At 37.9% G+C, this 15,208-nt stretch overlaps 1 protein-coding gene across 5 annotated transcripts in view; it reads left to right on the forward strand.

Annotated features, from left to right (window-relative positions):
- The window catches only part of DMD (dystrophin), a 2,282,236-nt gene that overhangs the window by 1,861,731 nt on the left and 405,297 nt on the right, over positions 1-15,208 (forward strand). For all 5 annotated transcript variants that reach the window (XM_059679269.1, XM_059679268.1, XM_059679270.1 and 2 more), the window contains 2 exons: positions 2,388-2,508; positions 3,373-3,641. In XM_059679269.1, the coding sequence (XP_059535252.1) occupies positions 2,388-2,508; positions 3,373-3,641 (390 nt within the window). The remainder of the gene's footprint in view (positions 1-2,387; positions 2,509-3,372; positions 3,642-15,208) is intronic.

Genomic DNA, 15,208 nt, shown 5'->3' on the forward strand with positions numbered 1-15,208 from the left:
TTTCCTAGCTAGCTCATGTTCATGCTTTAGAATTCTTTGTGAATACTATCTTCTCTAGGAAGCCTTTCCCAATGTCCTTGCCCATATAGGGCAAGCCTATCACACTTTCCAAATTGTATTGAAATAATTTAAGGTTTGACTCTTCTATTATATAAGTTATTAAATGGGAAGGGGGCTTTTTGATATTCAACTTTCTATTTCTAGTCTCTAGCACAACCACTGAAATGTAGTAGTTCAATAAAGGGAGCCATTACAAATTTTGTAATTAGTAATGTCAGTATTAGTTGCCTCTTGTCAAGTCCAAATGGAGAGACTGGGAAAAATAATAATTGTCTTGAAGTTTGGGAAAATTATAATAGATGAGAAAACACGGGAATAAAAGAACTGTATACACACACACCAATTTCAAATGAAATTTTAGAGGGAGAATCAGACTTATCTATAAGCAGAGTAAATAACCCACCTATTCTATATGATTTCAAGAGTGCAAGAATATCCCACTATCCAGAAATTATAGCTCCATGCACAAGCTGAATTCTAATATTTCACTTAAAGAATTTCATTATTTTGGCTCAAACATCTTGCCTCTCCTCTACTGAATTGTAAAGTATCATTTTGCAAAGTATCAGACTCAGAATTCCTTTAAATGGTGAACACCATTAAGATTTTATTTATAAGTGTCATATAATACAGTTCTAGAGAACTCCTATAACATAATATATCTGAAGTTTAAAGGACCTGATAATTTTTCTCCTAGTAACAGAAAAGGGCTTAAATTCATTATGCATCACTACTAAAATAGGATTGAGTTTTTTAAAGGAATGAATAATTAAGCCCTAGAACAGGGCAACTATAATTACTATGGTTTTTACACTCATCTATTAGCATTTATGTGGTACTTTATATTTTCATTAACATCTTCACATCTGAAATTGTAGAATCTGGGTCAATAACTATTTTCAATGGTTTCATAATATCTGTTAGTTTATTCTAACCTTACATGATATCTCACAACCCTTAGCACTCAATTATAGATGAATTTTATTGTTTTCACTTTTTTTTTCTAGTGTGTTAGCTTTCTCCCTTCTTTTGGTCCTGAAATTTCTTGAAGGCAAAAACTATGCATTTTGCTTTTCTTTTAACCCCTGTAACAAGGAAGATTGCACATTAAATATTGAAGTTGATAACTAGCCTAGCTGACCTCAAGAAACCTATTTTAAGTCTGCCCATTTGTAGAAAATAGTTCCTATAATTCCTATCACCAGTATATCTCAATACATTTCTACCAGTCTCAAAGAAGTTACAATGAATAATGCAATAGGTATGTTTTTAAGCATTGAGTTTTTTCCCTTAGTACTGTTAATATATTGTTTTATTTATTGTCTAACATTTTGATCAAATTAATGGCAATTATGAATTGGACTGGTTGTATACAGTAGGTCCTCGCGTTATGTTGGAGATCCATTCCTACAGCGCGATGTAACGCAATTTTCGCTGTAAGTCGGAACCCACCTACATAAGCACCTACGGCACTCACATGGAGCACTTACACAGCAGTAATGAAGTGAAACCACAAAAAAATTTAAAAGAAAGATAACAATTCCTGACCTTTACTTGTGGTAAATAAATAATAAAAAATATAAAGCACATATGTACATACGTCGAAATCACATACACACATATATATATGATGGTGACATAACCACGAAACAACATATGTAACCCAAGGACTGTCTGTATTTCAGTACAGCCTAAGTTCTTCTAAGTGGCTCTTTAATATATTTTTATTGATTTCAGAGAGGAAGAGAGAGGGAGAGAGAGATAGAATCATCAATGATGAGGGAGAATCATTGATGGGCTGCCTCCTGCATGCCCCCAACTGGGGATTGGGCTCACAATTCAGACATGTGCCTTCACTGGGAATCAAAGCTGTGACCACTTGGTTCCTGGGTCAATGCTCAATCCCCAAGCCACCCCTGCCGGGCCCAAATGGCTCTTAAGGCTTTCAATTATGTTCTGGATAACTTTTCTTTTGGATATGTACAAGTTTTCATTAGCCCTGTTAGGATTTTGCAAAATATATCTTGTGATTTTACCTCTAGATTTTAGGAGTCAGGTTATATAAATAAATCACTTTTATCTTAATGAAAGGGCATTAACATATCTTGAAAGCTTTCCCATTCTCTCCAGAAAAGTTTACAAACACAGTTGTTTCCTGATTAACAGAAAGATCCATATACCCTTTTTCACTTTATAACTATATGTTTATAAATAAAAGACATAGAAATTGACCTGGGAATTTTATAACCAAGTTCTGAACACCCAGGATTAATTTTGAGAATAATGTCACAAGCCAAATAAGCATTTCTTTTTATTTCATTTCACAGGCCTTCAAGAGGGAATTGAAAACGAAAGAACCTGTAATTATGAGTACTCTTGAGACTGTACGAATATTTCTGACAGAGCAGCCTTTGGAAGGACTAGAGAAACTCTACCAGGAGCCCAGAGGTAATTGAATGTGGAACTGTAATAACATATTGATAGAAGGATCAGTGGTGACTGAGTAGTCCATCCATTCTGGCTGCCAGGGTTTGGATTGCTCTCACACTTTCTAGGTTAAATAGAATTGATTCAAATTGCACATATATGTTGAAAAAGAATAAGGAATTTTAAACCATCATGCATAAATCTGTTTGCACATTCATAAGTAAGCATTAAAAGAGATTAGTAGTCAGCTATTGAAACATTTAGAAAATAATAAACAAAAGAGATTATCTGTAAGGAGTAATTCTATTGTTACAAAGATCCAAGTTAATTTACAATTTAAGAGCTTGACTGAAAGTAAATTAGAGTTTGTGGTTTGCATCCTAACATTTTCTCCTCAATAGCTTAAATGAATCTTGGATTATCTGATTAATAAAAGGTAGAACAAATTCACTCAGGAAGACAGACTTGAGATGTGTTGGATTAGATCGGAATTTATGCAAAAGTGCAAAAAAGTCATTAATCTGTAGGTTGGCCTCTTGTTAAGCTGTACTCCTTTTCTTCTAGTATGACCTTACCAATAATGTTTAAAAAAACAACGCACAAATAATAGTAGATCCAGAGACAAAGAAACACTGAACAGACCTGCAACCTCAGAGAGAAGGCGGGGGGGGGGGGTGATAAGAGATCAACCAAAGGACTTGTTTGCATGCATGCATATTAGCATAACCAATGGACTCTGACACTGGGGTGGTGGGGGCTTGTCCTGGGTGGGGGGAGTGGTGGGGGGTGTCAATCAGGGGAAAAGGAGACATATGTAATACTTTAAACAGTAGTAAAAGAAAAAAAATGAATGTGCCCTAAAACCTTGTCTTATTACCAATTTAGAGCTGCCTCCTGAAGAAAAAGCCCAGAATGTCACAAGGCTCCTACGAAAGCAAGCTGAGGAGGTCAACACTGAGTGGGAAAAATTGAACCTGCACTCTGCTGACTGGCAGAGAAAACTCGATGAGGCCCTCGAAAGACTCCAGGAACTTCAGGAGGCCACAGATGAGCTAGACCTCAAACTACGTCAAGCTGAGGTGATCAAGGGATCCTGGCAGCCCGTGGGTGATCTGCTCATTGACTCTCTTCAGGATCACCTGGAAAAAGTCAAGGTACCATCTACTACTTTGCTTTGCAACCCTTTGAGAGACTCAAAAGAGGTTCTCATCTGAATTCTAGTGCAGGGTTTTCTTCTTACAAGGTTAAAAATAGCTCAGTGGATAGAGCATCGGCCTGAGGACTCAAGGGTCCTGGGTTCAATTCCGGTCAAGGGCATGTACCTTGGTTGCGGGCACATCCCCAGTGGGGGGCGTGCAGGAGGCAACTGATCAATGTTTCTCTCTCATCGATGTTTCTGGCTCTCTATCACTCTCCTTTCCTCTCTGTAAAAAATCAACAAAATATATTTTAAAAAAATAGGGCCTGTGGGCATTAGAAATCAGTCCATCTTTCATAGGTTCATTCTTCTTGCATATGATATTTTCTTTAAGAGAAGATAGTGATCTAATCATCTGTCAGTCTTCAGTACTATACTAGTAAAATGAAAAATTTAAAAGTTACAGGCCAAAAAAAATATTTTAATTTAATCAGAAAATTCATTTAAGTGTTTGTAGTAAAATGGTCTAATGTACGTGTGTGTATGTGTGTGTGTGTGTGTGTGTTCTTTGTAGTATTTAGTACCAGAGTAGGAAAATAGACAAAACTTAATCAAGAGCCAGGAGTCTAGGTGTTTGACCATTTGCTAATGAAATTATGTGACTTGGGTGAGTTTATGATGCTGTTATGGTTGTTAACATTGTCGTTCCCTTAGAAGGCAAAGTATATTCTATAATTTGGAGTTGTATTAGTCCACTGTAGATATTAGATGTCATTATATATTTGGAATACTTTTTAAAATTAAATTTACTGATATAACATTGGTTATTACATTAACTTTTAGGTGCACAACTTTATAATATGACATCTGTATACTCTATCATGTGCTCACCACCCAAAGTTTAGTCCCTTCCTGTCACCATATAGTTGACCCCCTTTACCCTCTTTATCCTCTCCACCCTCTTTCCCCTCTGGTAACCACCATACTGTTGTGTCTGGAATACTATCCATGAGACCAAAGTTACATTCCCTTATGGCATGAAGTTGATAAAAATATTTATAAAGAAAGAATATACATATTTAGAAGTATCATTGTGAAAAGTAGCAACTTGAAACATGTTTTGTTTACTCATCTAGTGTCAAAACCAACAAATGTCCTCCCAAATTCAAATTAAGTGAATTCTCACCTGCACTTGGCAAGTCTGCCAGCACCCTCATTCTGGAAGATCTTTTCTCCCTTGCCTTTCATGGCACTGTTCATCCACATTCTTTTTCTTCCTTTATTGTCCTTAATTTGGAAACTCTACCTGGCCTTCAAATATTGGTGTGTCCAAATTTCTAACTTTAGCTCAATTCTCTTTTTATTGTATAAATGCTCCCAGTTTGAAATGGCATGGATGGTGACAAATCTGAAGTTATAGTCTGGATCTTTTTCTGATCTCCTAACCCATACCCCATTAGAATAAAAATACAACCACACTGAAATCAAGTTCATTCATTCTTCTATTCCTTCATCTATCCCCTACTGCTTTCCCCTTTTACCTGACCTATCTTCCATGTTTCCTGTTTTAGCTAACGGATCATGATCCAACAAATTACTCAGGCTATAAACTTGAAATCCATCCTTAAATCTGTCTACATTTTCAGTGACTGCACTTGATTGTTCATTTTATCTCAAAATATCTCTTTTATATTTTCTCTCCCTCTTTTTCCACCATGCCATGTTCTAACCCCCAGTATCTGTAACTCAGATTGTTGTATTCTGCACCTTAAAAAGCCCATTCCCCAGTCAGTGTACCTGCCATATCAGAAACACTATATTTGAAATATTTTGTAAATACATGAACAGTTTATTTATTGATATTCCTGCATTAGTCATCCTCTTACAACTCTAATCCAAACTCCTTGCAGGAGACTGCCTGCCTGAGAATGAAGAGGGCAAGTGGCCCTTTTCTTGCTAGCCCGGGCTTCGGTTCCTGACTGTTGCTCCCACCCTCCACGTTATTCAGTTCACTCTGACTATACCTAAATAAAACATCTTTTTTATATATAACTCTACCTTCACAAATGCTCTTCTTTCTGCCTGGATCACCCCATCTTATCTGCCTGATGAACTTCCATTTTAGTCCTCAAGGCCCAACTGAAATGGCACCTGTCTGGAGTTTTCCCTGAGTGTCTCCCACCTCCAATTCCCACCAAACAGAATAAGCTGCTCTCAATTCTGTGCTTTCATAGATCACCACACATGTTTAAATTGTCACACTTAAATTTCCCATATACTGTACCAAGTCACTTATGTATTCCTTTTTCTCCCAGAGATAGTGAGGTTCCTAGGAACAAGGATAATGCTGTATATCTTTGAATCCCAAGCCACATATCAGGACTCTAATTCAGCTTCATTCTTTCACTCAACAGTTGTTTATAAGCCACTATCCAATGTGCTATACATTTGTTATGAATGAAACAGACTTTGATCTTTGCCCTCATGAAGCCTATAGTACAGTGGTTCTCAACCTGTGGGTCCTGACCCCTTTGGGGTCGAACGACCCTTTCACAGGGGTCGCCTAAGACCATCGGAAAACACATATATAATTACATATTGTTTTTGTGATTAATCACGATGCTTTAATTATGTTCAATTTGTAACAATGAAAATACATCCTGCATATCAGATATTTACATTACGATTCATAACAGTAGCAAAATTACAGTTATGAAGTAGCAACGAAAATAATTTTATGGTTGGGGGTCACCACAACATGAGGAACTGTATTAAAGGGTCGATACATTAGGAAGGTTGAGAACCATTGGTCTATTCCATGCTACTATGTCTCTGGATCTATTTGCTTATCAGTTTATTTTGTTAATTAGATTCCACATATGAGTGAGATCATGTAATACTTGTCTTTCTCTGACTGGCTTATTTCACATAGCATAATACTCTCAGGTCCCTCCATGCTGTCTCAAAGGGTAAAAGATGAGACCTTCATTTTTATAGCTGCATAGGAACTGTATTAAAGGGTCACAGCATTAGGAAGGTTGAGAACCACTGCTATAGTATAATACTGATTTGATTAGCTTTTCATTAAAATAGTAGTTGATGCCTGGCCGGCCTGGCTCAGTGGTTGAGTGTCAACCTATGAACCGGGAGGTCACAGTGGTTGAGTGTCAACCTATGAACCGGGAGGTCACAGTTTTATTCCTGGTCAGGGGCACATGCCCAAGTTGCCAGGCTCGATCCCCGGTGGGGGACTTGCAGGAGGTGGCCAATCAATGATTCTCTCATCATTGATGTTCCCATCTCTCTCTCTCCCTCTCCCTTCTTCTCTGAAATCAATAAAAATATATTTTTAAATAATAGTTGAAGATTTTTAAAAAATTAAAATGTGACTCTATAACTTCTAAAACCTCTCACACCCCAACATTCTATTACCCTATGTCTAACATTTAAAGCAATGATTAACATTGGTGTCTACATGAAAATTAAAATAATGTTTGGAAGTCATATTTGTTCAGCATTAAAAATATTATTTTTATCCAAACATATAGGATCTAAGTTTTCAAAAATTACCCCCCAAAAATAAATAAGTTTAGGAGAATGTCTCAAAGAACTAAATTAGTTAATAAATCAATTAATGCCTGAATATATAGGCTATAGAGCAGACATATAGGATTTATTTTTAGCCAAATCTGTCACACAGAAGCATTTGTAGGATATTGAGTATAGATGGATAATGCATGCAGCATGATTTAATAACAAAAACACACAACAACTAAAAACTACAGTAGAAGTGCTTAAATATCAGCTGGCCCTTACCCAGCCCCACTTGCAGTTTTCCTTTCATTTCTCCTCTCTTACCTGTTCTTGATCCTAAGACAAAATTCATTTCTCATTCAGGGGTGGGGAACCTTGTTTCTCCCAAGGGCCCCACTGAATATTTAAAACACCATTTGCATGCCGTACAAAATTAGCCTGCTATATTTGGTCAAACATTTAATTAACTTACCCCTAATGCCTTGGCAGGGCCAGGCCAAATGATTTTGTGGGCCTTACACGGCCTTCAGGCTGGATGTTCCCCACTTCTGCCCTAATTGGTAAGATTCTCATTCTGATTCCAATAATTACAAAACAAATATATTAAATATTCCTTTAAATGGATTACATCTCAACAGTTTTGTGTTTCGCAGACATACATACACTTAAGTTATAATACCTATCAGAATATTTATGTACTGGTCCTAATAGATGTGATTATTTTGGTTTCCAAACCAGTATTTTATAAGTATTTAATGTATATTTTAAACTTATGGATTACATGAATTCATATATATTTATTTCCTTTCAGTAGCTCCTCTTCATTTCGCAGTGGAAATAAAATAAATCTGTTTTTTTTTTTCTGTTGCATTTCAACAGTACCATACTCTGAAGCTTTGGTAGTGGTAGTTTTTAAGAGGTGAATTTGATTAAAACTTACTTTGAAAGGAAATAGAAGCATTTAAACCACTGTTCCTGTTTTCTACTCAGCAATTTAAGGCCTCGGAAGCTCCGCACTGTAGGGAACTCCAAACTAATAGCTAGGCATGGAGCCAGAAAAACATTTTACATATCCATCATGGTTCAGTTCCATCACCCCTAGTGACTCTATCATAATATCCACTTCCATTCTGATCTCATTTGTTAAAGCAATAACTATGGAATGTATGTTTCTGTAGGATGTGGTGTTATATCATTGCCATTAGTAAATGTGGCTTTTGGGTTTCAGAGAATGGATAAAACACCCACTAAGTCCTGGGACACTGTGGGAATGCGATTATTGCTAGCTAATCATCTATAGGACAGTATACATACAGTAAATTAAGAGAAATATATATATATATATATATATATATTAATATTAACTAAGAGAACCTCAGCCATCCAAATATAGCTTCCATAGGAATAACCACTAGAATAAAGTTTACATTTTATATGCCTCTTTATTTTTAAAATTCATGATTTATACTACTTATCAAATATTTTTTTAAATATTTTAAATATATTTTATTGATTCTTTTACAGAGAGGAAGGGAGAGGGATAGAGAGTTAGAAACATCGATGAGAGAGAGACTCGATCAGCTACACTCCCTACTGGGGATGTCTCTGCAACAAGGTACATGCCCTTGACCAGAATCGAACCTGAGACCCTTGAGTCCGCAGGCTGACGCTCTATCCACTGAGCCCAACCGGTCAGGGCTCAAATATTTTAAGGACAGAATCATGATCTCTCTCACTATACTGGAAATAATACCAATGCTTATGTGACTACACAAATATTCTTACTTTCCTTGTAGTAATGGGGAATCTGAATAGCTCCTTGAATGTGAAGTGCTCTACATAGTTCTGTAAGAGGAATATAGACAGGTTTTAATAAAGTAGAATCACTTCTGAACCTAAAGTCTACCTATTATAGTTTTGTTCTTCAGAATAATTCCTGTGTGAAACAGTTTGTGTGAGTTGTTGTTTTTCCATGTTTTCTTTCTGTTCTAATCTAACATGGTTTCTTTACACAAAAAGTGGTACATCATTCTTGAGTCAAGAATATTTCACTGCCTTTAGTTGGCCTGTTGACTTGAAACACAGTTTTTCTGCACACCATACTGGAATATGCAAAGTTGTTATACTATATAGTTACGTTTTATGTTCTCTATCAGACTTTTAACTTACATATTTTTATGAATATCTTTCCTTATGGAAAGACCTTTTTAAAAAATGTATTGTTATTGATTTTAAACAGAGAGGAAAGAGAGAGAGAGAGAGAGAGAGAGAGAGAGAGAGAGAGAGAGAGAGAGAGAAACATCAAAGAGAAAGAAACATCCATCAGCTGCCTCCTGCACGCCCCCTACTGGGGATTGAGCTCACAACCCTGGCATGTGCCCTAATCCTAGAATGGAACGGTGACCTCCTGGTTTATGAGCCAGTGCTCAACCATTGAGCCACACCAGCTGGCCTTAACTTACAGTTTTTACTGTGAAAAGTCACAGACAGGGATTCTGTAAGTTTTGCCCTAAAGTTATTACAATGAAATATTTTGATTAGACCTTTTTAGAATTATAATTAGGGATAATGTAATCATATGTGTAGTAGACTAGGGACTCTGATGAAGCCACCATGCTATTTTAATTTATTTATGTTCAACATTTATATGTAAAAATTTAAGAAGAGACTTGGCAAATGTATCTTTTCAGGCCTACCATCCTAAGTCCCTGTGGCTTGGTTTAATCTGAGAAATTTATCAAAAGTATGCTGTCTCCAAATTTGACAATGAGAAAACCAATTATGCTTCCTCCTGATAGACAATGTGAAACATGATGTAACATATTAGAGTGTTATCTTCACTTTGGCAAGGAGGAAACTTTCAACCATGTACGCACAACTGTTTTTGTCATCTTAACCCTCATTCTAATATTTTAATATTTTATTAATTTTGTTATATGTGTCATTATATGAGCCAACTTAAATGATTTCTTATATATGAGTTTTATAAGAAAGTTTATAATTCTTTCTTATAGAATAGGGGATGCATGGTTAGACAGAACCATTACAAACAGAGCAGCCCTAAGAATGATTCAAATATGTAAGCACTCCCAACTCTGAACAAAAGAATGACATCTCCATAATGAATGAATTGTACTGCCCTTAGTAGGAAGAAGAAAGTTTACTAATATTTTGTTCATTGTTATTAACCGGAAATGAATTGTTCTGTGGAGGCTTCTGTTCTTGTTTATATAACAATGAGAGGCCCAGTGCACAAAAATTTGTGCACTCGGGGGGGTCCCTCAGCCCGGCCTATGCCCTCTTGCAGTCTGGGACCCCTTGGAGGATGTCCACCTGCTGGCTTAGGCCCACTCCCTGGGGGATCAGGCCCAAGCTGGCAGTCAGACATCACTCTGGCAGCCCGGCAGCCCTTGGATAATGTCCACTTGCCAGCGGGGAGCAGGCCTAAGCTGCAGTCGGACATCCTTAGCGCTGCTGAGGAGGCGGGAGAGGCTCCCACCACCACCGCTGTGCTGGCAGCCATCAGCCTGGCTTGTGGCTGAGCAGAGCTCCCCCTGTGGGAGTGCACTGACCACCAGGGGGCAGTTCCTACATTGAGCATCTGCCCCCTGGTGGTCAGTGTGTGTCATAGTGACCAGTCATTCGCAGTCGTTCTGCTGTTAGGGTCAGTTTGCATATTACCCTTTTATTATATAGGATAGAGGCCTGGTGCATGGGTGGGGGCTGGCTGGTTTGCCCTGAAGGGTGTCCCAGATCAGGGTGGGGGTCCCACTGGGGTGCCTGGCCAGCCTGGGTGAGGGGCTGATGGGTGTTTGCAGGCTGGTCACACCCCCCTTCAGGGTGGGGGTCTCCACTGGGGTGCCTGGCCAGCCTGGGTCAGAGGCTGATGGCTGTTTGCAGCTGGTCACACTCCCTTCAGGGTGGGAGTCCCACTGGGGTGCCTGGCCAGCCTGGGTGAGGGGGCTGATGGCTGTTTGAAGGCTGGTCACACCCCCTTCAGGGTGGGGGTCCCCACTGGGGTGCCGGGCCAGCCTGGGTGAGGGGCTGATAGCTGTTTGCAGACTGGTCAAGCCCCACCCAGTGGGGACCCTCACCCCATGGAGGTTTGGCCATCATGGGTGAGGGGCTGATGGCTGTTTACAGGCTGGCCACACCCCCTTTAGGGTGGGGGGTTCCCACTGGGGTGGCTGGCCAGTCTGAGTGAGGGGGCTGAGGGCCATTTTCAGGCTGGCCAAGCCCCCCTGGTGACGGAAGCTCCCAGCCTCTCCTTTTTTTCTTTTTCTTTTTTTATTCTGGTATTTATTTACCTTCTATAATTGAAACTTTGTAGCCTTGAGAGGAGCTCAGAGCAGGCCAGGGCGGGCGGGAGGGAAGCTTGGCTTCCTCTATCGCCAGGGGCAACCCACTCCTGCCTTGCTCCAGCTCCATGGCCATGGCTGGCTGAAAGCAGGTATCTGGGGGTTTATTTACCTTCTATAATTGAAACTTTGTTGCTTTGAGTAGAGCTCAGAGCCGGCTGCGGCAGCTGGGAAGCTTGGCTTCCTCCATCATTGGGGCAACCAAGCATCCTGCTTGCTCCAGCTCCGTGGCTGCCGGCTGCCATCTTGGTTTGGTTAACTTGCATATAGTCACTCTGATTGGCTGGTGGGTGTGGCTTAAGGCATAGCGAAGGTACAGTCAATTTCATGTTTGTCTTTTATTAGTGTAGATGCTATGTGTAGTCCAGCCAGTGTGGCTCAGTTGGTTGAGTGTCAACCCATGAACCAGGAGGTCACAGTTTGATTTCTGGTCAGGGCACATGCCCGAGTTTCGGGCTTGATCCCCAGTAGGGGCTGTGCAGGAGGCAACAGATCAATGATTCTCTCTCATCATTGATGTTTCTATCTCTCCCTCTCTCTTCCTATCTCTCTAAAATCAATAAAAACATATTTTTTTAAAACACAAAAGTTATGTGTATTATATAAGCCTTTGATCAAGAAGAAAATACAAACAAAAATATGCACTCTTTTATAAATATGGATTAAATATGGACCTAGTGCCTGTCATATGGGGTAACCAGGGTTTTATTTAGTTTTCAAAACATGCAATTGTGATGCTTAAAAGCATGTGATTTGGCTTTTGATATCGGGAATGAGAAAGCATATTATAGTAAAGTCTCACATATAAGAATAGTATTTAAAAAAAACAACAGAATGGTCATTGTTGGCTTTAATAGAACTTAGAAACTAAAGTAGGAACTAGTCATCTTAAAATTCCTGACCAAATTATTTGTTCAGTGTAAAATTAATTGTAAGTTAGTGTTGCCAGGATAGCTTATTACTTAGTTCCCATGTATTGTCTCTCATTACCTTCTTTGTTTATAAAGCTAAAGGCAAATTACTGAGGACAGCAATGTTGACTCATTTTATTTACCCAAGGCCTCTGATTGTAGATAGTGATGTGTGCTTTAAAAGCCTCTACCTCAACTTAGGCAAATAGAACCTTCGTTTACCAGGCTATTCCCATCCTGCCTTTGAAACTTCTGAAAAGACAGTGCGGAGTAATTGTTTCAGACATCTGCTTAGCATACTTTGAAGTGCATATAAGTTCTTTTTCAGTTTCACTTGAACCCCAGCTGTCTTCACCAAAGTCTATAATCAATCTGAATTAAGTTGTCCTACTTCTCCTAATAAGTCTCTTATTAAGTTCTGCATCAGCCTCTTAGGGAGACTTAAAAGCTAATTCATGTAGAATTGCCATTTTCTACTAATTCATTTGTCAGCTCTCCAAACTCCAACAAAAACAATTGCAAAGACTATTAATTTGGCTCTTCATAAACAACTTATGTAAGTGTAGTATACATTGGAACCAAGCAAACGATTTAAAGCAGTGGGTGGGAGGAAATGAGTTAATAACATTCAACACCCTTTCCTTTTTACTGTTTTGAGATGCTTTCTGAATTCAAAGCGTAAAACCATTTACTTAATAACATCCCTCTATTTTACTTTCATAAATAAGGTAATTACTGAATGAACTTTGCTTAAAAATAGGAAGAGGCTTTAGAATAGTCGGAAAAGGAACATGTTCTTTTTATTATTGAACTTATTTTAATTTGGACTTTTTTGTATTCCTTTGATGGACTGTGATAAAAGAAGAAGCTGGAATTGGCTACCATTGTTATTGCATTAAATCAGAGTTGTACAGCTCTTCTTCTGGTCATGGGATATTTAGAAGGACGTGTATAATCAAAATGTTCAGCTAATGCGTTCATCTGACATTGTTCTAAAGAAGTATTTAATTAGATAATAAAATTTCTCCAAAGAATATCATTCTTCCTACTATTTGAAAGAAACCATATCAAAAACTTGCCCTTTAATATGCCAATCCTGTTTACTGAGGATTTACTCCAGAAGCTTTGTTTGTGGCTGGTAGTAATTATAATACTATTCCTCGAGAGTCATAGGTAATAAAAGGCTATTCAAAACAAAAACATTGGTAATATATCATCAGCATTAATGGATCTAAAAACTCAATCATTCATTCATTTATGATAAGTTTAAAACCTATACCCAAAAGAAGACTGATCTCATTATAGAGTGTGAATGTTTAATTTATTGCATGAGTAAAATTGTACTGGGAATTGTATTAATGCCATCTTAGTTTTCTTGGGAATATTATTATTTAGCACCAAGCTGAGGAAACAAGAATTTTTATTAGCTTGTGTGTATGTGTGCATATGCCACATTAACTAGAAACAGTTCAAAATGTACAGGTTATTTATATAACTGAAATTCCCTCAAAAATGGAAGTACATAGTATATATATACATAGATAGATAGATAGATAGATAGATAGATAGATAGATAGATAGATAGATAGATATAGATAGATATAGATATATATAGATATATAGATATAGATATATATATATATTTTCCTTTGACATCTACCAAACTTGTAACAAGTTTAAAGTTCATAGTTGTGTTACTCTCCTACCATAAGCACAACAAGGAATGATTTAAGCACAAATAACCCAAGGAGTAGGCTCCTGCTGTGTTCCTGTCATGCTTGGCAATTACAATATGCAAAATTACACAGTTAATATTGGCACCAATATTATGCCTTACACAACCTTACATTAACTAAGTTAAGCAACCTCATTGAATAATTAGCAAACCAGTTTTCTGAGTATTATGGGAACAGATCTGCCTATGATACGAATGTAATCCTTGCATTTTAACAAGGCCTAAGAAAAGTAAACTTTTCCATAATATTTTAGTTATGTTTAACATTTGCTGTGGATTTTTCTATCAACTGCACTTTCCAACAGCAGTGTTCCTCAAACTTTTCTATTTCAGTTCTCTTAATGTCCAAGGAGATGAAGACTGGTATATTCTCCTTGCACCCATTTTTCCATGAGCCTGAAATTTTCCAGTTGTCTTTGTTTCTTGTTTTCTTTTTCAAATCTCACATCCATTTTATGACCTTCTCCACAGTGTATTTGTTGTGTTTTAATATGAAGACATTTTTCTCTAAAATCTGAAATTAACTGAATCCTCCAGTACATTGACCTCTGGGTATGTGAGCATAATATGAGGAGCATGATATGAAAAACTGCCCACTTTACATAGGCTTCATCTCTTACCATCACCTTCTTTCTTTTATGTCCACATACACAAAGAGTAGATCCTTGTCATTTCAAATTTACCTTTTGCAGTTTCATCTGATCCTTGGGACTCAAGTGGCCAATGAGTTGGAACTCTGTGTAATTTTGAACACATGTTCTTTGAGGCTTTTGTACAGCATCCACTTAGCTAAGGACTGACTAAACTGATCTTATAGGTCAAATTTCCTGAAAGCAGACCCTATGAACAGGTGTCTGGGTACACATGATTTATAAATGGTGTGCTTTCAGGGAAAGCTTTTATGGGCGTTGAGGAAGCTTAATTATGAAGGAGAGCCAAGCAAGGCAATACCCCAAGCAGAATTTAGCTTCATGTCTTGATCCATAAGGAGAGAACTCTGGAGTATAAACCACACAACAGAGTTGTCTTTTTACAATCCAGACAG

Source organism: Myotis daubentonii, chromosome X (genome assembly GCF_963259705.1).
Source record: "Myotis daubentonii chromosome X, mMyoDau2.1, whole genome shotgun sequence".
Taxonomy (NCBI): domain Eukaryota; kingdom Metazoa; phylum Chordata; class Mammalia; order Chiroptera; family Vespertilionidae; genus Myotis; species Myotis daubentonii.